At 44.7% G+C, this 20,555-nt stretch overlaps 2 protein-coding genes across 10 annotated transcripts in view; one reads left to right on the top strand and one right to left on the bottom strand.

The window, feature by feature from the left end:
* Positions 1–104: 104 nt before the first annotated feature.
* On the top strand, positions 105–15,107 carry ANKZF1 (ankyrin repeat and zinc finger peptidyl tRNA hydrolase 1). Of its 3 annotated transcripts, none has more exons than XM_053401316.1 (16): positions 105–207; positions 2,230–2,347; positions 3,029–3,126; positions 5,008–5,110; positions 5,702–5,886; positions 6,629–6,744; positions 7,695–7,842; positions 8,437–8,659; positions 8,976–9,074; positions 9,484–9,636; positions 10,862–10,963; positions 11,187–11,439; positions 12,083–12,194; positions 12,898–13,065; positions 14,037–14,107; positions 14,195–15,107. In XM_053401316.1, the coding sequence occupies exons 2-16, from the start codon at positions 2,233–2,235 to the stop codon at positions 14,313–14,315; spliced, it is 2,067 nt and encodes a 688-aa protein (XP_053257291.1). In that variant the 5' UTR covers positions 105–207; positions 2,230–2,232; the 3' UTR covers positions 14,316–15,107. The 3 variants fall into 3 exon arrangements, with proteins under 3 accessions (XP_053257291.1, XP_053257283.1, XP_053257276.1); XM_053401308.1 differs by having other exon boundaries at positions 9,475–9,636; positions 10,865–10,963; XM_053401301.1 differs by having other exon boundaries at positions 9,475–9,636.
* GLB1L (galactosidase beta 1 like) overlaps positions 15,108–20,555 on the bottom strand; it is a 16,053-nt gene continuing 10,605 nt past the window's right edge. For 4 of the 7 annotated variants that reach the window (XM_053401342.1, XM_053401326.1, XM_053401333.1 and 1 more), the window contains exons 9-17: positions 19,938–20,059; positions 19,503–19,543; positions 19,274–19,392; positions 18,431–18,505; positions 17,852–17,941; positions 17,625–17,738; positions 17,305–17,436; positions 16,517–16,723; positions 15,108–15,631 (exon numbers count right to left, since the gene is read on the bottom strand). In XM_053401342.1, coding sequence (XP_053257317.1) covers positions 15,413–15,631; positions 16,517–16,723; positions 17,305–17,436; positions 17,625–17,738; positions 17,852–17,941; positions 18,431–18,505; positions 19,274–19,392; positions 19,503–19,543; positions 19,938–20,059 — 1,119 coding nt within the window. In that variant the 3' untranslated portion in view covers positions 15,108–15,412. Of the gene's footprint in view, positions 15,632–16,516; positions 16,724–17,304; positions 17,437–17,572; positions 17,739–17,851; positions 17,942–18,430; positions 18,506–19,273; positions 19,393–19,502; positions 19,544–19,937; positions 20,060–20,555 lie in introns of those variants that run through there. The other 3 variants (XM_053401351.1, XM_053401359.1, XM_053401370.1) reach the window with 3 other exon arrangements.

The raw sequence follows: 20,555 nt of genomic DNA, 5'->3' as shown, positions 1-20,555 counted from the left end.
CCGGGAAAGGACGAGGAGGTGGGATCGGGGAGGGCCAATGAGAAAGCTGCGGTGGGGGGAGGAAGAGGAGGAGGCGGGGCGGGGAAAGGATTGTCTCCGACGGGAGGGGGCGGGGTCCGTGACAAACGGAAGTGACGTGCGCCGGAGGGCGAAGGTCCGCAGCGAGAGGAGTACAGGCGCCTCGTGTGATTTCCAGCCCGGAGTGTGGTAAGCGCCCCCTGTTCCGACAGCATCCCCGGGGCCTCCTGAAACACTCGGGGTCGCGCTGCTTATCTCTCTTGGCATCTTCCCCGCTGCATTTCTCTGCCAGCCCTGCTGAACGTGGCAGCTGACACGGGTTTCTTCTAGCAGGAACGGCGCCTGAACAATGATTCACCCCGTCATATGAACCCCTGGCAGTGAATGGTGACTCTGCTCTCAGGACTAATACTTAAAGAATTCTTGGAATACTTTAATAGCATGTCAAAGGATATTGTTGGTTGTTGTTTTTTCCGAGGGGGGGGGGAAATACCCTGACAAATACCCTGAACCTGCTCACTTGCAGGTCCAGATCCACCAGTTAAAGACCAGTAGATTCAGGCGATTGATTTTCTTGACACATGTCGGCCATCACCCGCACTGGCCTTTTCCTCCTTTGCTGTAACTTCTTGTGCATGTGTAATCCTTATGACTCAATAGCTAGCCTTAAGTAATTAAAATAATAATAATAGCTAGCCTGTTTTGTCCTGTGGTTTCTGTGTCTCTATTATGACTTGTGAGAAGTTTTTTCCACTGTCTCTTGCTCTGTTGTTATGTTGCTGCTTGCAGTGTAGACAAATGATGTTATCTTCTTATACTTGACCCTGGGACTGTGTTATGTAGCCTGCACAACTGGTTTGGTGACCTTTCTGCCCCACCTTCACCTTTGGTGGGGTGAATGACTGACTTGTCAGTCTGAAACAGCTGACGTAGCCTTCATTTACTGACCTTCCTTGATCTGGTCATTATTTTTAATGCACAGTTGCACCTCAGTACAATTGTGAGTGAACTACTGCACAATTCTCCAAGACACACAGCTTTTCAGACTAACTCTTTCCAACTCTTGACTAACCATTAAAGACTTTTAATACTGTAATAATATCTGTTGCAAGCACCACTAGGAAATTGAGACATATCATAGAGGCACCAAGAGATTTTGGATCTTTTGGACACTAGTTGGGACACAGAAAGTTTGAGAGCAACTGTGTGCTAGTCATCTGATCCCAGAGCTTAGTATCTTATGCTGTTGTAAAATAGAATTGATTATTTCTGCCCCAGCAACTTCTTATTTCAGTGTTGTACCAGGGCCAAAAGATATTAAAATATGAAAGGAGTGGGGCCTCAGTACAGTAATAGAATAGTCAGTCCTGATTTAGAAGGGACGTCAGTGACACTATCCACAAAATGTTCTTCCCAGATAACCATGTATGCAGGTGCACTTTCATGAACCTGAGGAGAAAAGGTATCTCTAAGAATAATTGACTTGACCTAAAATGGGCAGATTTAGGGTTGTGCTTGTTTTGTTTTATTTATTTCATAAAATGTATTCATTGCTTGATTGCTAAAACAGACACACACATATCCCCAAAGCTGCTTACAAAACAACCCGCTTGCTGCCCTACCATGTATTTATAATAAGGAATAGAAGCCTTTAGCCTATACAGTGGTAACTCAGGTTACATACGCTTCAGGTTACAGACTCCGCTAACCCAGAAATATTACCTCGGGTTAAGAACTTTGCTTCAGGATGAGAACAGAAATCATGCTACGGCAGCAGGAGGCCCCATTAGCTAAAGTGGTGCTTCAGGTTAAGAACAGTTTCAGGTTAAGAACGGACCTCCGGAACGAATTAAGTACTTAACCCGAGGTACCACTGTATGTCATATCTGGTATAGGCTTGGAATCATATGTCTCCCTAAGAATTGCTGCCCATAGAAAGGAGAATGAAGGGTGCATCTTCATTGTCAATAGGCGAAATAGGAGAAAGCTACACCTATTGTAAAAATTATACTTTCTGTGTGTTACAGACACAGAAATCCAGCCCTGGGAGGTGGGGGCTGTTTTTTTGTGTTTGTCCCTTGAGGACAAAGGAGATTTTTCATAACTCCTCATTGAATATAGAGATATAACAGCTGGATGTGTTGTTAACCGGAGGAGTGGAGGGTCCCTTTCCAAATAAGCTTGCTGATTTTCTCTCTCTTTCTCCCTCAGATCATGCAGCCTGCTGAGACCTTGTCTGTGTTTGATGCAGCTCAGAATGCAGCTTTAATGAATGGACTTTGCCTTGTAACTGAATCATCAGGAGATGTCACATCGGTGGCCATTCCAGGTACTGCTTTTAAAGGGCCATATATCTGGAAAAGGGTTCTGGCCAAGGGTTCACTAGGTTTGTGGAGTTCATGACTCATGAGTTTAAAACTACGGTTGGTGAAAACACATAAGGATTTGAAACCACAGTTTGATCTTGGCTTGTTCTTGGTAACCAAGCAACAATTCCCGAAGCTCAAACATCTTGGAAAACTTTTAGTTTAAAATGGGAATCAAATGCTTCTGATTTTATCCTCATGACCACAAAAAGAGGAAGCTGAAGGCTTTCTGTGGCTTATTCATGTAATGAGAAACCATGGTTTCCTTTTGTGTTTGTTAGTGTGTCACTTTATGACATCATCAGTGTGCCGCTTTAGTAATTTTGCATCTTTGTCAATTAGTTAAAACCAGTTATGTTTAAACTAAATACTGGGGCTGTTTGTGTATTCCATCCAGGATTCTTCTTTTTGAGGTGTTAGTGATACTCTCTCACACACAATATTTCTCGATTCCTTTTTTGTTTGTTTTCATTCTAATGTTTAAGATTTGCAGCCTTCTGTATCAGGATTTTCACATTCTTAAGCCCCTCAGAATTCGCTGAGGTGTTATACATTTGAGTTGTGTTAAATAAAGATTTACAATCCTTCATACATAACGGTATTTGTGCCAGTAACTGTGTTCATTTTCATTCTGTTCACTACAGTGACTAAGGGACCAGATCGACCTAGTAGGATCTTAGAGGTGTCAGACAGGATGTACTGCTCTGCCTGCTCAAAAGCCTTTGACAATAGAGAGGAGCAGGTGGGTGTTGCTGAATGTTTTTGAACAATGCTTTCTGTGGGAACAGGATGGTGCAAAAATCCATTTGTCTCTTGTCCTCAGATGAAATGCAGTATCCAGTAGATCAACAGCATGAATCTGGATATGGCCAGTGGGACAGATCCTTATCTCTATTACTACTCCTACTCCTACTACTATTATTTATTAAATTTGTATACCGCCCTATACCTGCAGGTCTCAGGACGGTTCACAGGATAAAATCACAATATAAAAACACAACATACATAATTAAAACAAAAACAACGCAATAACACCCCTCCCCAAATTAACCTACCCTACTCTCTGCACTGGCCAAATTTGACAGGTGGGTGGAGCCACCTCTCCTTTCAGTCACCTCACAATGACTGGTGATATAGTGCTTTAAAGTTCCAACAATCAGTTGATCATCAGGGCTTCAAAGTGTTGTGTAGTTTGATCCTGTGCACTGCACTCTTATCAGCTGGTCATTGGGACTTCAAAGCTGAAATGTTTGCACTGACAGAAAAACCAGTGTTGAATTACCCCCACAGTTAATATATAAAAGGGAAGCTATAAGTAACAGCTTGCAACATTGTTTTATCAAGAGATGGCCCTTGTTTATTCAGTACTGAATGAAAAAGTGATAGATAATTTTCTACATAAAATTGTTTCTCATTGATATAACACATTCTTTCTCCCCTCTCTTCCTTTTGGCATTTTTGCTTTTTTGAATGTCAAAGTATAAAAATATAAATTAAAAAAGTAATATTAGAACTCTGAATCACCTAATAAAGCTGATTGATGAAAGATTCAGGGCAGACAAAAGGACTTCTTCATATAGTTAAAACTATGCAATTTTTTCTCCTGGGATGTAGTGAGGGCCACAAGCTTGGTTGGCCTTAAAGAGGATTAGACAAACTCAGGGGTGGGGAACTGGATCCAATCTGCAGGCCAGATCCTTAATTCCTCCATCCTCCCCAGGCTAATTTCTTTAACCAAGCTGTAACTGCTAGGCAGCTAATCTGTGGTTGTAGCAAGCTTCTTTGTTGTCCGTTCGCAGGTGCAGTTTGGATTCAAATTGCACCCGCAAAGGACTTCAAAGGGACTTGCTGCAAGGCTTTTTTAAGGTGCGCTGTCAGTCAAAGTATGCCTTCAAAGATGCTCATTAACAGTGCTGCTCAGGACTGTCAGCAAGCCTCACTTGCAAAGGGACAATCAAGCGCTCACTTCAAGCTACCAATTGTTCTTTTGTAAGCATCTGCTTACCTGCCCCAAATCTCATGTCACATATGAAGTGAGGTTTAGAAGTGGGCATGTTGAAGAAAACAGCCTCGTGGATCCAATTAGACCCATGATTTGAAGAATCCCCACCCCTGTAATAGAGAATAAGGCTATCAATGGCACCCAGTCTTAATGGCCATGTTCTGCCTCTATTATCAGAGGCAATATGTCTGAATACCAATTGCTGAGAATCACAAGTGGGGAAAGAGTTGTGCTCAGGTCCTGTTTGCAGGCTTCCCATAGGTATCTAATTAGCCACTGTGAGAGCAGAATGCTGGACTAAGGTGAACCTTTGGTCCAATCTATCAGGGCTGCTCTTATGTTCCTAAGATTTCAAGTCCCCCAAATCACAACAAAAATAGGATTTTGTATGATGGGAATTGTAGTCCCTATACTCATAGTAATAACTGATGTGCAACTTCCATATTGGACTGACCCAGATACTGTTTTATGTCCTTAATTAAGCACTTGGTATTTCATGATCATTGCAAAGAGGTGCTTTTGCCTTCCCTATGTAGCCTGAGATATAGATGCCGAACACTGAACCAGTTACTACTGTGGCCTATGTTGGCTCTCCCACTGTCCCTTTCTTTTCCTGTTCAGACTGAGCATTATCGACTAGATTGGCATCGTTTCAACCTAAAGCAGCGGCTCCTGGGTCACCGCATGCTCACAGCTGAAGAATTTGAGGCAAAGACTCAAGCAGGTGAGAGGCACATGATATGGGTTCAATAGCTGAGAGTCCTCCATTGAGGCGGGTTGGACTAGATGACCCTTGGTGTCCCTTTCAACTCTAAAATTTATTATTCTATGAATACTACTCAAGAGCTCTGATGGTCCTAATGAGCTCCATTTTGCCTTAACAAAGATTCCAAGCATCCAGCTTCACAGGCATTCATTAACAGACTGGGTAGAATAAGTCTCAGATGGGTGCCTTAGACTCAATCTCATCCAGCATGGGATGCTAGTTCATTTCACAGTTTATTACTATAATGACCCCTTTGGTTTGACTCTAGCTATGACAACATACTCCATTAGTCAAATGTATGTCCAAAGGAGCTCAGTCGTCTAGATCCACACATATATTTCCTCCCTGCTGTGGTCCTGAGCTGTCTTAAGTAGAGAATTTTCCAGCTTTACCAGTCCAGACTGTCTTCTTTGCATGAGAATGCTTTCTGCCTCATGGGCAGGAGTTTCAGATATAAAATTCCAGAAATAGGATCTCTGGAATCCGTTACATGATGCACTTCCTTCTTGACTGTGTGATTTTCTTTTCTGTTACTACCTTGGTCCACAGGTGATGTCTCCAGCATCTCTGGGTCGGATTCCAGTGACTCTGACTTGGACAATGAATCTGAACCACCCAACAGTGAAGGCAGTCATCGGAGCCCCTCTCCATGTCGACGCTCCCAGCGGGTTCTGTTCAGAAATGCCCAAGGCCAGCTCATCTCTGTTTATCGCTGTGTGCTGAACACTATGAAGGCATGTCACAGGATAACAAAGCAAAGAGCCTACTGGACCTCATTCCTTTTCTTGCTTTTGGTCCCTTCCTGTGTTAGTTACCAGCTGTCTCTCACCAAATGATAAATGCCTGTCACGAACACACACACACCAAGAGGATAATGCTGTGGCCAGGTTTTAAAGGAAGTCTAGTGTCTGTTGCAATAAGCATAAAAGTGGTTGGTCTTAATTTTCCCACCTACTATCTTGCTTTAATTGCAAACTCTTCCTCCCAAGCAGGTATTATAATTTCAGCCAGTTGGGACTGTGTTGGCTTGTTGCCATAAATGTGTGGGTTTCTCTCTTAAGTCCTGCATAGTTCCTCTAGTCACCTGACTGACTTTTCCTTGCCCATTAATTTTTAACATCAAGCTGGCCCATTTTGCTTTCCTGATATTACTCTTTCTCATAACTGTCAACTTTTCCCTTTTCTTGCGAGGAATCCTATTCGGAATAAGGGAATTTCCCTTTAAAAAAAGGGAAACGTTGACAGCTATGCTTTCTGTTTTGTAACTGTAGAAGAAACCTGAATTTCTGCAGGATGAAAGAAGCATTTCCCCCCACTTCCAAAACACTGTGGGAAGGGAACATCCCTTGAAATCCTTTTGTCTGTTTGGGACCAGCTAACACCCTGCCCATCCCTATTTAACAGCCAGGCTGAAAGCTGCTCTCATTGCTCAGTCAGTAACCTCTCGCTAACTGAAGGGGTCTTTTGTCCATTCAGGGCAGTGTGGAGGAGCCTGAAGAGCTAGTGGCGTCCCTTCAGAGACAGAGCTCAGGAACCTCCTGGGTGATCCTAATGGCTGGCGGGGGACACTTTGCAGGAGCTGTCTTTAAGGGGTAAGAATGCAGAGGGGGATGTCTATCATGCGGGTCAACTTGCGAGCTGTAACATCTGCCTTAAGGGTGTGGCTGTGTCAGAAGGCTGATAAACCACGATCCCACATGTGCTTCCAGGCCAGCATTTATGCTCATCTCATGGTCTCCACTAAGCAGTTTCCTGAAAGTTCATGAAGAGAGAGGTGGGGTGGGTGGGGAATGTAGAGTGCTTTACATTTGTAATCTGCTGGACCCCATTCAAGGTGCAAATCAGATGAGGAACCTGTGGCCCTCCTGATGTTGGATTCCAACTCCCATTATCCCCAGCCAACATGACCAATGCTCAGGTGGATGTTGGAGCTGTAGTCCAACATCATCTGCAGGGCCACAGGTTCTCCATCCCCCAGATTCAAGGAGTTTATCAGTAGGCAGGAAGGCAAGAAGTGGACGCAAAGCATAATCATGATGAGGCAAAGCAAATTCAGCCAAGAACAACCACATAATGTGTGTGTGCAAAAACAGTCTCCACTCAATACTGACTCACCAGCACCTCCTCCCTGGAGAAACTTGAGGTCTTCATGGATGCATGCAATATAAAGCAGCCCATTTTGTGAGCTTGAGGATGTGAGATAAAAGGTCTTCATCCTTTCCTAAGCCACTTCAGCCTAACACGAACGAAGACATCTGATCCATCCATCTCAATATTGCCTACAAAAGAGTGGGGAACCTGTGGCCCTCCGGATAGTGTCAGACTACAGAGCCCCATCATCCATGACCATTGGCCATTCTAGTTGGGACCAGTGGTGGTTGGAGTCCAGCAACGTCTAGAAGGCCTCAGGTTCCATATTCCTGGTATGGATAAAACCTGAGTCCATTTTGGCTAGACTTGGTTCCTAGTGAAGACATTCATGCTAAGATGATGATTCTGGATGTCGGTCTTTGCTGTAGGCTTACCGTCACTTTCTTCCCAGAAATGAGGTGCTGGAGCATAAGACGTTCCATCGGTATACAGTGCGAGCTCGCCGAGGGACAGCCCAAGGAGTGAGAGATGCTCAAGGGTCTATGCCAAAATCAGCTGGGGCCACACTGCGGCGCTACAATGAGGCTGCCTTGCTCAAGGTGAGTGCAGACCCTAGTAGAACCAAGGGTGAACACACAAAATGAAAAGGTGACAGCTATTTGAGAGCTTTGCTGTTTGAGTAAGATTGTCCCAGCTGTTCTGCCTTCACAAAGGAAAGATGCAGTTGACTTTTACTGCAAGTCTATGCCAGTTCTTGTCAGTAGTCTGTGCATTAAAACAGTGACAGAAGAGGAGGATAGACCGCTCTAGTCCCAATGATGTAGACCAGGGCAGGCAATGTGGTGTCTTCCAGATGCGGTCCATCAATGACCATTGGCCCTGTTGGCTGGGGCTGATGGGAGTTGGAGTCCAACCACATCTGGAAGGCATTGCACTGGGTATCTCTAAGTAATCCCTTCTTGCTGCAGATTCCATATTGAGAAATGAAGCTCTTCCATACCATTCAGACTGTTTCTGCATTCTCTCTTTTGAAATGATATATTTTATGTATAAATGGCACTGGGGATCTCTTGGAAATAGGTGACCAATGGTTACATTCAGACCCTATGCAACTCAGCCTTCATTGTGATTACTTCGGCTGCACTAAAGGCAACAATGATGGGCCTACCTGTTATACTTGTCTTTTCCTGCAGGATATTCAGGAGTTGTTGGCCAGCTGGACAGGGCATTTGCAAGGAGCAGAGTGTATCTTCCTTCGTGCCCCTTGCACCAACCGAGCTCGGTTTTTTGGCAGCAAAAATAGCCCTCTTCAGCGAGATGATCCCCGTATCCGGGGCATTCCTTTCAGCACCCGGAGAGCCACCTTCCACGAGGTGCAGCGGGTGCATGGGGTTCTGAGCAGTCTGCAAGTGTATGGTGAGCACAGCTTTTAGTCCCCAAGTACTTGAAATGATGCTCCAAAGTCTTTGTGTATACTGTTTCTGACTATAATCTTGGTTCTCGCCTAAAGATGTGGAGGCCCAGGGATGGGGTGGAGTATTGGAGTGTGTGTGTCATTTCCCTCCCATATCTCTATTCTGACCTTGTTTGTTTCTTTTAGCTCTTTTGCTCTTGCTGGAATTGGGCCACTGTGAATTGTCTATCTAGAAATCTGCCATTAGGAGTGGGAGTGGAGGGTATGGAACCAAGAGGATTTCCGTCCTAGAAAACACCATTCTGACTCTTTTGGCAGGCAAAGACACAGCAGTGGCAGATTTGATGTCCTCCCCTCGGAAGAGCTGGAAAAAGGTCCTCCCTTTGGATGAAGCATCTTCACAGAGTCAAGACACTAGTGAGTTGGAGAGCCTTGCCATCCTTGCCCTTGTAGCAATCCTTCGTCCACTGCAGATACTTTGTTCACTTTTTACCATCATAATCACCTAGGCTATTGGGTGGAAAGACCACTATGGGCTGCTGAAAGCAGTAAAGCAGGGGATTCTGCCTCCACTGGGAAATGGTTTTATGGAGAGTCCCTGAAAGAGGGTTGCAGGCAGGAAAATGCTGAAATCGCAATGGTGGCTGCTAATGTGTAGGATGTGATCTAACAGTGGCTGCAGTTCAGCTGACGGAGGACTGATAGGCTGATTTGGATCACCTTCCATACCCCAATCCTCACGTTCATTGAATGATCCCTACTTTGTTCATCAGAAGCTGAGAAGGAAAGGCTTAACCACGATCCCGTTTTCTTACAGTCTCTGCAGCAAAGCCAGAGGAGGAGGAGGAGGAGGAAGAGAAAAGTCTACAGCAGCTGGAGTTGGTAGAGCAGACACTGAGTACACTGGAACTCCGAGAATTTGAAGCGGAACCAAAATTAAATCGCAAGAAGAGAAGGAAGAAACAAAAAACACTGATGGGTAGGTGGCTGAGGTAATGGACCTATTATTAGGTACAGAGAGTGGGTGCATTCTCTTTCTAGAATGGCTAAATTATTTGCCTGCCTTGAGAGACACCGACCAGAGCCCCACAGTTTGGTGTCCTTGGCAGCTGCTTCCTATCAAGATGCAGGCTCCCAGGATAAGAAAGCCACGATGGGCCCTGGGCCATAATCTAGAGGGACCTCAGTTCACAGGAAGTCAGAAGCTACAACCCAGAAACTGAAATACAGTCCGTTTGGGAAGAAAGTTGTGCAAGCATTGGATATTCCATTAAAGCAAACCCCTGGGACAAACTGCATTCAGCATTTGCAGAAATGGCAACATCTTACCTGATCAAAGCACCGCTGTCTCTGTTAGGTAATCTGTTCTAGGTTAAAAATGTGCAATAGAAGAATGGCAACCAACATGATAAAATAGAACACATAGGATTCCTGTAGACAGAGGTGGGGGGGAGGGGGCATTGCATTATGGGGAAATCAATTTTGTACTTGCCACAAGAGAGTCCACCCTCTTCTACTTTCTGGGAGGCAGTGCTTTCACATCTTTGTTCTGCTTTCTTTACTCATGAGGACTGGGGCTTTAAAGTGAAATCTGATAGGTGTGCTGGTTTTCATTATACTACCTGCCTTTCATGGGATGACTTGTGTGGCTGAAGAGGAGCCACCGCAGACCCAGAGAAGTCAGTGTCAGCTGAGATGGTTCCAAAGATTTAAGAGAGCGCAAATGAAGGCTGTCTTAAACCACCCTTCTAAATTACCCCTTCTGAATCTGCATCATCTCAATGTTATAGGTTGGACTGCATCCATCTCTAGTCTTAAGGTTAAAAGCAGGAGCTGCTGCTGCAGCTTTGGAGTCAGAGCAGTGCCGTTGATGATCAGCTGTTCCCAAGCAGAAAAAGGGAGCCGCAGTTCTCCTGTCTTTCTGTTTGTGTGGAACAGTATCAGCATCACAAAACTGATGGTTCTCTGGGACTGCTCTCCTCATGCTGCATCCTATTAGCCATGATGTTAGTGACACTTGGAGCAAGTTGGGAGAGAGGGGTGGGCTTTTAGAACATGGGTCCTGCATGCTGGTTAGTTCATCTGAATCCATCATTCATGCATTTCTGGGTCATTCCAGACAAAGTTACGGGGATCAGAATGGTACTGATAGACTAAAATGAACTGGACAGGAAACAACACCTTGCATGTTCTTTCTTTTGAAGCAGAGTCCTCCACTGAGACTTCAGGAGGTGTGAAAGAGCCCAAGGCTTTGTTGCCCAGAACAGAGGAGTCACCCAAGACCCAGAATTGTCTGAAATATGATGGTGAGTTTGGGGGTGGTTGTGTGAGCGTCAGCAAGATCTGCACTTCCCCACTCCGTTTTATAATAAGGGGTTCTACAACAACTTGCCATTTGGGCCATTATTGTAGGTTGGAAGCCTGTGCTGGTTAAGGGAGTGGCAAAACCAAGACTTGACATTCTGTTTACCCTTAGAGGTAACATGGATATTTCATGGTTAATGTGAGACTCTTCCTTCCTTCCTCTAGGTCTTAGCACATCGTTACAAGATGCCTTGTTCACAGCGTGTAAGATGGGAGACCTGAAGGCACTACAGCATCTTCTGGGGAGAGATAATAGCACAGCAGATACAGCAGATGACTGCAATGGTATCACCCTGCAGCAATTGCTCAACTCACCCCTGGATGAGAGTGGCTGGACCCTTTTGCATGTGGCGGCAGCAGCTGGAAGGAGTACAGTTGTGCGGCTGCTGTTGGAGATGGGGGCTGATCCATCCCTTAGGTAATGCCCAGCTTGAGAAGACTATATTGATGCCTAGAGTCCTAAGACTTGGTTCTTGAGTTGCACTTCTGCTCTTTGAGTCAGAACTGCTGACCCCATGAAATTCAAGCTGCTCCTCTTGAGTGTCAGCTGTCCTTGACTCAGTTACACATTAAGTCTCAGCCCAGGTCTTTCAGAGGTATTGAGAATTAGTTGTTCTCAAAGGGCCAGAGTACTTGAGGGCCACTTTGTCCAAGTACCTATGCAAGCATAGGAAGCTGGAGGACATTCCACTCTCTGGGACAAATTTCAAATCTGTTCATAGCCTGGGATGGTTTGGGCTTCTCTCTCACTTCCAGTACCCAGTCGTAGAAGCAACAAAAGTGATGTGGCACATGCTGCTTCCATTTCCCAGCAGTGTCATCTTCTACAGTGGTTAGGGTTGCCATATTTCCAAAAGAAAAAACCAGAGCACCCCAAAAGCCCCCCAAAAAGTGAATTTTCAATTGACTTGCCTAAGATCCAGGACAAAGCGCTGCCTTCTGGAAATTCCCCCCTGACGTCAATTCCCCAGTAATGTCTGGGGAAATCTGGATGTATGGCAGCCTAACTGTGGTGTAGGTCACAGATCTGGACCTAAGGTTACATTGTGTTTCCTCCCCAGGGACAGACAGGAACAGCCTCCATACTGTGTTTCTGCCAATAAACAAACTCGTAATGAATTCCGTAGGTTCAGGGGTGAACAGCCTGAGAAATATGACTACGACCGGGCTCAGGTGGGTGGATGTATGTATGTATGTATGTATGTATGAAGAATGCTCTGGATGCATGTATGAAGAATTGGAAAGTGTCTAGTGTGAACACTTACACTTGTGAATAAATAGAAAGCAAGTGCAAGTTGATCATCCTGGGCCAAGCCAGCTGCCCACAGAAGACTCCTTATCTGTTCTTGTATGTTACTGACCTTGGGCAGTTTTTGAGTTGCACAGCTTGCAGTTTAAGAAGGGAAGGCTTGATAAGAAGAATTCCAGAGTCCTTTTTGTCTTCCTTCCACTAATTCCCACGTAACTTAACTATTTGGGGTCGGGGGCTCTTTTAGACCCTGCCACCTGTACCCATCCTTTGCATATCTCTCTGGAATCTCACACTCAGTGCAAAAGGCATCCTGGATTTCTCTTAATCAAATGCTCACTCAAGCAGGCATTAATTTAAGTGAAAGATACCTTTGAGTATGTGTATGAAGGACTTTTGTGTGTGTGTGTTTAAATCTCCCAGCTCTAAATATGCTATTGGAGTGAGCAGAGATGGGAAGGAAATGAATTTTGATGGTGTCTAGGGACTTTGCATCCAGAGATGTAGTAGGGCAGCAGCATACACAGAACAAAGGGAGACTCAAGCCCCTTTCAGGATCTTTTCTGGCTACCTGCTGCTGGGACCGGGCCCTTTTCTGCTGGATCCACATCTACTGTGTAATTGCAGGTGCCTGGACCCCTGACAGCAGAAATGGAAGCCAGACAGGCAGAACGCCGCCAAGCACAAAAGGCCCAGCGGAAGCAGCGTGAGAAAGAGAAACGAGAGGCACAACAGCTGCTTGAGCAAGAAGAGGATGAGAAACGGTGCTTTGCCCTGCTGAGTGATCGTGAGAAGGTGAGAGCCTAAGACTCAGGTGACTCAAGGAAGAAAAGGCGGCTTAACAGATGATGGCATCACTTCTGGTGCTACAAGTTTCCTGATATGATACATGGCATCATCTGCTGTGCTGATCACAGAGAGCTCACTTGACCAATGTTGTCCGAGAGAAGCTGTGGTTTCATGTAAAGAAAAGATTTTGCTGTTTCCTTATCCTGACAGTTGGTTATATTGGGTCATCCCTGTTGGTGTGGATATCCTTCTAGTTCTAGCATCTCCTGAGAAAGACACTTGATAAGACTTCTTATACTGTTTTTCCTGAACCAGGCAACATCGGCCACTTTGGAGTGTTTTTGTTGCCATTTCTGAACCCATCTGTGCAAGACAACCAGAATGGGTTTTTTGTTTTAGAATGTAATGAGGATCTTGAAGATCTACTTAATGTTGTCATGCTGGGATATATCCTGAATCTAGGTAGGAATCTCTGTCTTTTCCATGGACATGACGTATATTTAAGAAAGGCCTCCTGAGATAGAGAATAACTCACAGATCTGTCCTACTTCCTGAGTCTTTGCTATACAGCCAAAGTTACCTTGAGAAAGGAATTTGGAACCTGCTACTCTGAACCAGTCTGTTCCTGCTCTGTAAACCTTGTGTGTTATTCTGATGGACTTAAATATCATAGGGCATTTCTGCTGCATTTTACTAAAATACTTATGCCCTCCTGTTAGGAAGATCTCTGGTGAAATCTGTTTAGTTTTTAGTTTCCACAAGCTCCCTTGAATAAAGGGAACATGGCTAACTCTGGACTTAGTATGTGACATACAAGCAGTTTGACCCAGCTCTGGAACATCCTTGCACATCCTCCTAAATGAACCACTTGTTTTACATAGGATTTTGTACAATGGGATGAAGACACTTCTCCCTATAGACCCTGGGGGACAGTTCTTTGTTGTTGTTCCTAATAGTATGTGTGTATTTCTTCTTAGCGTGCGTTGGCGGCTGAGAGGAGACTTGCTTCCCAACTAAAAGACTCCAGTGCAACTCTTACCAATACCAGGTAAGGTGGGTGAGTGGTGTGTTCCTTTTTGGCATGACCTCCAACTACAATGATTCCAAGCTCATGCTGTCTCTTTGGTATCTATAGGCGCTGTTGGCTATGTGGAGAGTCGCTACTAGGACGCATTCCCTTCCATTACCTTGACTTCTCCTTCTGCTCCACGAACTGTCTGCGAACTCATCGACAATCAAATGCTGCCCTGTCCTAGCTAGGGTTTTTTAAATTTGGGGCTTAATGATCTACTTCCTAGAATCTGAATGGAAATAAAAAATCTAGTCTATGACTGCTGTCACTTAGATGAGGAAGTGCAGCAAAAACATATTAATTGCTTCCGTGTACTCTAGAGGAGGCTAACCTGGGCAGCTGGTACCTTACTGGCTGATGAATGACACCTCTAAAAGGTCTTTTTCTTCCTTTTTACACTAGAAGCAGGATTTTATGTATGGGAGATGGGGTTGGAGGAGGCATTGGAAGACTGCTTTCCATGAGGAAAGGAGTACAGGTTCCTGTTAGAGACTGGAGAGAAGAGGGCGAGACACTGGTTTCTTTGCTAGCTCCAAGTATACCAATGTTAACAGAATCCTCATGAGAAATTTTTTCCAGGAAAAGAACTATTTGATCAGTTATTTCCTCAAATAAAATAATAGCTACAGTAACATGGACCTGCTGCTATCTCTAGCCCTGACTATGTCTCTAAAAGTTACTGCAAAACAAGTTATACAAGAAGGCTTATGAGTCAAGATACAACAAATGTCCTTTTTAAGGTGGTGCAGAGAATTTCTCCCTTTGCTTCTAATGTTGCATAGAGGTTAGGGGTATTGTTGTGCCATGTCATCAATCTCTGCCACCCCTTGGATGGCCGCCACCACTATTTTCATTGCATTGTTTGGGCAGCTTCCAACCGGAGCCATTCTTATTTGCCTTTCCCCATACCTTTCTCTTCCCCCTGCCCCAGCCTCTCAAAGTATCGTGAATGAATCAACTACAATGCAGAACTGTGGTAGGTGTATGAATATTTAATCCAAGGTCCAGTACCTAAAACACCATATTAAGGCACCAAGAGTCTGTCCATGGTAATGTGCCCTATACAGCAGCAGCTGTGAAGGCTACTCTGCTGAACGGTTTTGAATACTTACAATCTGTTTCTAGTTTTGTTTTTTTACCTGGGTTACTCTTTAAAAGCACAGAACCTTCATCTGACAGTGCCCTCTATTCATTTGCCTCCTACATTGTGATGGTTTCAGTCTTCCCCTTGGAGTAACACGTGCAAATCTCAGCAACTTCGTAGCTGGACAGTAATTCCTCTCACTTCCTGTCTTTGTGGGTGTAGTTGTAGGTAACATTGAGAAGGGGACGGGAAACAAAAAGCACTTTGGGATTATCTGGGGCTTCCTGCAGTTCAAGAACGACGAGAGTGTTGATGGCTGAGCCACTGAGGAATGAACCAGGCACATAGAGAGTTTGCTGCGGTCCACGAACTGGCCAGAACCGGCCCAGATTGAAACCATTGATCCAGACCTGACCCTGGGTGAAAACGTGAGAGGAGCTTTTATAAAACAATACATTTTTTGGAGCACCCTGAAACACTACTCTTCTTGGTTCCAACAACCACTTTTATCTACTGTCATTTATGCCTAGATCATTTGAAACAAACACAGCTTGATGGGTGCAGTGGGAAACATGTTTCCTTCAAAACACGTTGCACTGATTTTAAGCACAATTTCTTAGGGAGTAGGTGGGCATAGACTGACTTTATTTCCATGGCCTTAACATTTAATATACCATTAGTTTGATACTATTATCCTTTCTCCAGCCACTGTTTTAAGATTATCAATGTGTAAGAGTGGCAACTAGCTGTTTGGGTGGCAGGGGCCCCTTTGCCCATAACTAGACACAGCAGAAAAGCTGAAGGAAAGAACATAGCTGTCTCAATGAAGGTTGGTCTACTCATTATGATGCCATAGGAGGAAGGGCGGGTATTAGTGTTAGAGATGAAAGCTAGGAGCTAAATGGCACCTAAAACCTAGGTTATGGGCGCAACAACGGAATGTCTAGGCACCCTTTTTATAACAAGAATACAAAGCTGAAAATGAATGAGCTGCAGCTAAAATATGTTCATTTTTTTAACATGGTCTACTCCTTCCCTGCCCCCTGCCCCCAATATTCTTAAGAGGGTCTCTTCTCCAGTCTTCAGAGAATAGCTGGAAGTGGGGAGGCAGAAAATGATCCTCCTTTCCTTGCACTCTGCAGTTCTAATCTGAAACTTTAGGTGCTGTACTACGCCCACAGTGCAGAAACTGCTTGTGCTAATGAAATTCCCTGTCACAAAAGAACAATGGGAGTTTTTAATACTGGCAGGTATCAGTTTAATAATTGAATAAATTGGAGTTAATCTGAGGATTTCAGTACCTTGGTCCAACCTGGGAGCTTCAAGTAGGAGTCCTCGCTGATGCCCGGTGTTGTGAATGTTCCTGTATAGAAAGCAGGTCCTGTGTGCCCACTGCTTGACTGGGCAGTTGGCGGCCATGCATGGGCTACAGCTGTGTCTATGTCTAGGGGATAGATGATCCAGTCACTGAGTATGGAGGTACCCAATGTGATATTGTGGATCAGACCCTGGGCACAAAGATAAGTTAGAGGTAGGTTAGGTGCAGTCGAGAATAAGGTTAGAAAAGCACCCACAGGAGGAGATGGTGGAGTAGATAGCTGGCAAATAACCAGCACAGCAGTGCACCCCAACACCCCTGAGTGTTCATTCTTAGATCTATTTTGCCATTCACATTATTGACTTAAATCACATCAGATCTTGCAGCAGCTAAAAAGTGGGACTGCCCCACTTCAGCTCTACTGTAGCCCATTTCCTAAGGCAGCACAATACAACATTCCAAAATGCAGAGAAGGCCCTCACTTCTTTCATTAGACTCTAGTCCAGTGGTTCCCCACAGACAACTTGAAAATTGCCGAGTGCCTTGGTGGACCACTTAATGACTTTTCTTCCTGTGGTTGCCATAGTAATGTGCTGATTATGATTGTACAGTATTACAGTTTGAATTCCATAGTTACTCCCGTATGCGTATGAGACAGCAGCCTTTAAGTCCATGCCAACCATGCATGCCTCCAATGGACAATAGTGGAAGTGTTATCCTTCAGCCAACTATTCTGGCAGTAGTAGCCCCAGGCTCCCTTTTCAAATGCACCTTAAAGTCACTGTCATTGGCCCCAAAGTTGATGCGACCCATGCTCTCCACCACCAAGTCCAATGTGTCCCCAAGCTGGCCCGATATATTGATCCCATTCACTCTGTCTCTTTCCAGTGTCCCCTGGTACTCCTGAAGCAGGAAAGAAAGAAGGTTAGCTGGTGCTCCAAGACAGAGCTGAAGCAAAGCTCCTGTGTGCTCCACCCATCCTATGAAAATGCAGTGAACCAGAGTGTGGGCCTAGGACTTGTTATACCCTTCAGTTTACCTAAGTAATAATCTTCCCTACCCACTAGGAAGGGCCCCACTCTCCACCTTACTCCATTGAGCAGAACGTAGGCAAGATCATGGACCCCATTCCTAGAGGCACTGAGCAAGGCAGACTCCACGATTTCCTGCGGTAGAAGGGTCCGGTAGAGCATGAAGCCATGGGCCTGGAATGCAGAACAGAATCCGCAAGAGGTGTCAACTGCAATCCCACTGGGGACTCTTAAGCAGAAATAGCTATGGGCCTTTGCTGACCCAGACTCTTAATCTACTTTCTTACCTGCTTCAGAGCTTCAAAGGTGATAGGATAGGAGGAATAGAATGGCAAGGAAGGCGAGAGAATGGCAAGAACATCCAGCAAGGCCACACGCTACAGAAAAGATGATGGGTTCATGTATAGCCTTTAAATTGTTCAATTATTCAAGTATGCTTCCCCCAACCCACCCAAATGGCTATTGTTAATTTTCTTATCACCCCAAAGCTAAGGATACAGCAACACTAAAACCAGGAGAAAACAAATAAAGATTGTAGAGTCAATCATAAAATGCTTTCAGAAATAAAAACCACTTTAATCACAATCTAAAAATCAGTCTGTTGTGCCACCAGCAAGAAGGCCCTGTACCTATCTTTACATGTGCAGTCTCTCATATACAATCATCACAGAGGCTCCTCTGCTTTCCACCAGCTCCCATTTCACTTCCTTCAGACTTCTCCCCAGTTTGCTTTCCTGCCTTACCAACTTGCACCTCAGCTGAAACACACTGAAAGTTCAGGAAGGTGCCCACAAGAGAGCAAAGTCACTCCATCATCCAACTAAAGACATGGACTTGTAAGGGAATGGTTTCTAGCTCTCACTCACCTGGGGTACGGATACATATCCATATGCAAACTTTGGGGTAGGGGGTGGCATTGGTCCTGCGGGCAGCTCCTGAAACTGAAGTTTTAAAAAAGAAAACACCATGTCAAGGGAGTTGGGCTGGTAGTTAGGGAAGCAAGCCAGCTCAAAACATTTTGCTGTCAGAAGCAGTACACCAGCAGACCAATCACTAAGGCTAACTCATTTCACCAGCATCTTGTGAGGATAAGGGGGTAGGAGAACCTTGCAAAGCTACCCAGAGCTTAGAGAAAGGATAGGATAAAATAATAAATAATGAAAACTAAAAGTACCTTGTATTTCTGTGCCTGTGCTAAAGTACATCATCTACAACTTCCAAACCATGTATGGCATGGATGCAACAGGGAACAAGCCCCACTGGGTAGGACTTACTTTTGAGTAAAGATGTTATACTGTTAGAGCCTCTTACATGCACATGTGCACGTGCACACGCACACAGTCTCTCAAACACTTGTTCCCTCTTCCTCCTCAAATCTGCTGCTTGGCTGGTGGGTGCTTATTTTATTTATTGCATTGATTCATCACTTTCTACAAAAATGTCTCAAAACAATTTACAAAATATTTCAAAATACCAAACAACTTGTCAACCATTTAAAATCACAGAATAAATATGCATAAAAATGTATGAAGATCTTTTTCCAAAAGCAGTAATAAAAAGGATTCCACCTCATTAAAAGATTAGCACGAAAAATAGGTCATAAATCATACCCATAGAACGATATAGGTTAAGAACCAAAAACCTGGGCAATCGAAAATGTATTCAGTAACTGCATTCCACCCACTGATAGAAGAGGGCTGTATTGTTACCTTGCTAATGACTGAGCGGATGATATACAGCTTGTCAGTAGGGTCTCCAGCCTCTGAGAGTGGTGCGTCATAGTCATAGCTAGTAGTTATGGGTTTGTAACCATCCTTGTAATCAGCACCTGGATAGAGAAGGTATGAGAAGCAAGTGCCTCTTATGTGCCCCCCAACACCTCCATCATCTGGCCAGAAGCTAAGTCTCCCTAGTTGCCCTAAGGAGCTAGAAACTCACCACTCCAGTAACCAAAGTTTGTGCCACCTTGGAACATATACCTGGAAGAAAGTCAGATATCACAGGAAGAGTTACCCTCCTATTTAAATAAAGGGGCAATGACAGGCAGTGGAATAGGAAACAAATATATGTGAACTAATGTGGTGCAGCAGTTGGGGAATGCTTTGGAATAGAAGTGTGCTAGTCTTTGGCCTAGGGCACTGTCTAAGACCATGCACCTTACTCTTGTTCTGCAAGGGAATTTTTGTCTGCTAGGGAAATGGCCAAAAAAGACGTGAAAATGTGGCACGCACACACCTCTAAGGCAAAATGAGAGGTTCACAGTTAACAAGATGAAGCAAAGAGCTATGGATTGGCATTTTGGCACTAGCACTTGCTTCTTTGTACCATCCCTTGTGCCCCACTGCCCACTCTCCCCTATGGCCTCACGGTTACATGTTGACGTTGGCTCCCATTTCTAGAATCTTCTGTAGGCTGTTAGCCACTTTCTTAGCACTTTTTGTGGAGTGTGCCTCACCCCAGTAATCCAGCCAGCCAGTGTAGAACTCAGAATTCACCTAGGAGGAAGGCAGAATTAAAACATTTATGGAGCAGTAGCAGTCAGGTCAGTTCCATCACTTCTGCTAAAGTACTGGGAATAGGAAATACCAAGTTTGCTCCCTCCTCTGTGTTGGAATCTCATTGTACCAGACCTCACACCTATAATGCCCAGGACAGGCTATGTGGTGTGACTGTAGCTTTCACTGCAACACTGGGCAATATGCAACTTCCAACCAATTTTTGTGTGATAAGGTCCACAGCAATGGGATTATGGCTCTGGAATAATTTGCTTTCATGCAAAGAAGACAGGTCAGCTTATAGCCTATCAAGAGACTCCTGAAAGCATTGGACTACAAGCTCTTTGGTCTCATAGCTCAGTAACTGCTGGGGCAAGTGAGGATTTCGCATGCATGACTCTCTGGCTGCCTTGGAAACTGCTACAGAAGGGTCATGGCAGTCAAGTATAAGGGGTGGAAATAAAACAGAAGATGGCTCAGTTAAGATGCAGCCAGA

Source organism: Podarcis raffonei, chromosome 1 (assembly GCF_027172205.1).
Source record: "Podarcis raffonei isolate rPodRaf1 chromosome 1, rPodRaf1.pri, whole genome shotgun sequence".
NCBI classification, from domain to species: domain Eukaryota; kingdom Metazoa; phylum Chordata; class Lepidosauria; order Squamata; family Lacertidae; genus Podarcis; species Podarcis raffonei.
Note: the sequence above shows the minus strand (reverse complement) of the source record. Positions and strands in the feature narration are given on the sequence as shown.

What these genes read in the sequence shown, in the direction of transcription:
- ANKZF1 (XM_053401301.1), top strand. Translation starts at nt 2,233, where the DNA reads ATGCAGCCTGCTGAGACCTTGTCTGTGTTTGATGCAGCTCAGAATGCA. An exon ending in GCAGGAGCTGTCTTTAAGGG is followed by an intron (nt 6,745 to 7,694) that starts GTAAGAATGCAG and finishes CTTTCTTCCCAG; the next exon opens with AAATGAGGTGCTGGAGCATA. An exon ending in ATGACTACGACCGGGCTCAG is followed by an intron (nt 12,195 to 12,897) that starts GTGGGTGGATGT and finishes GTGTAATTGCAG; the next exon opens with GTGCCTGGACCCCTGACAGC.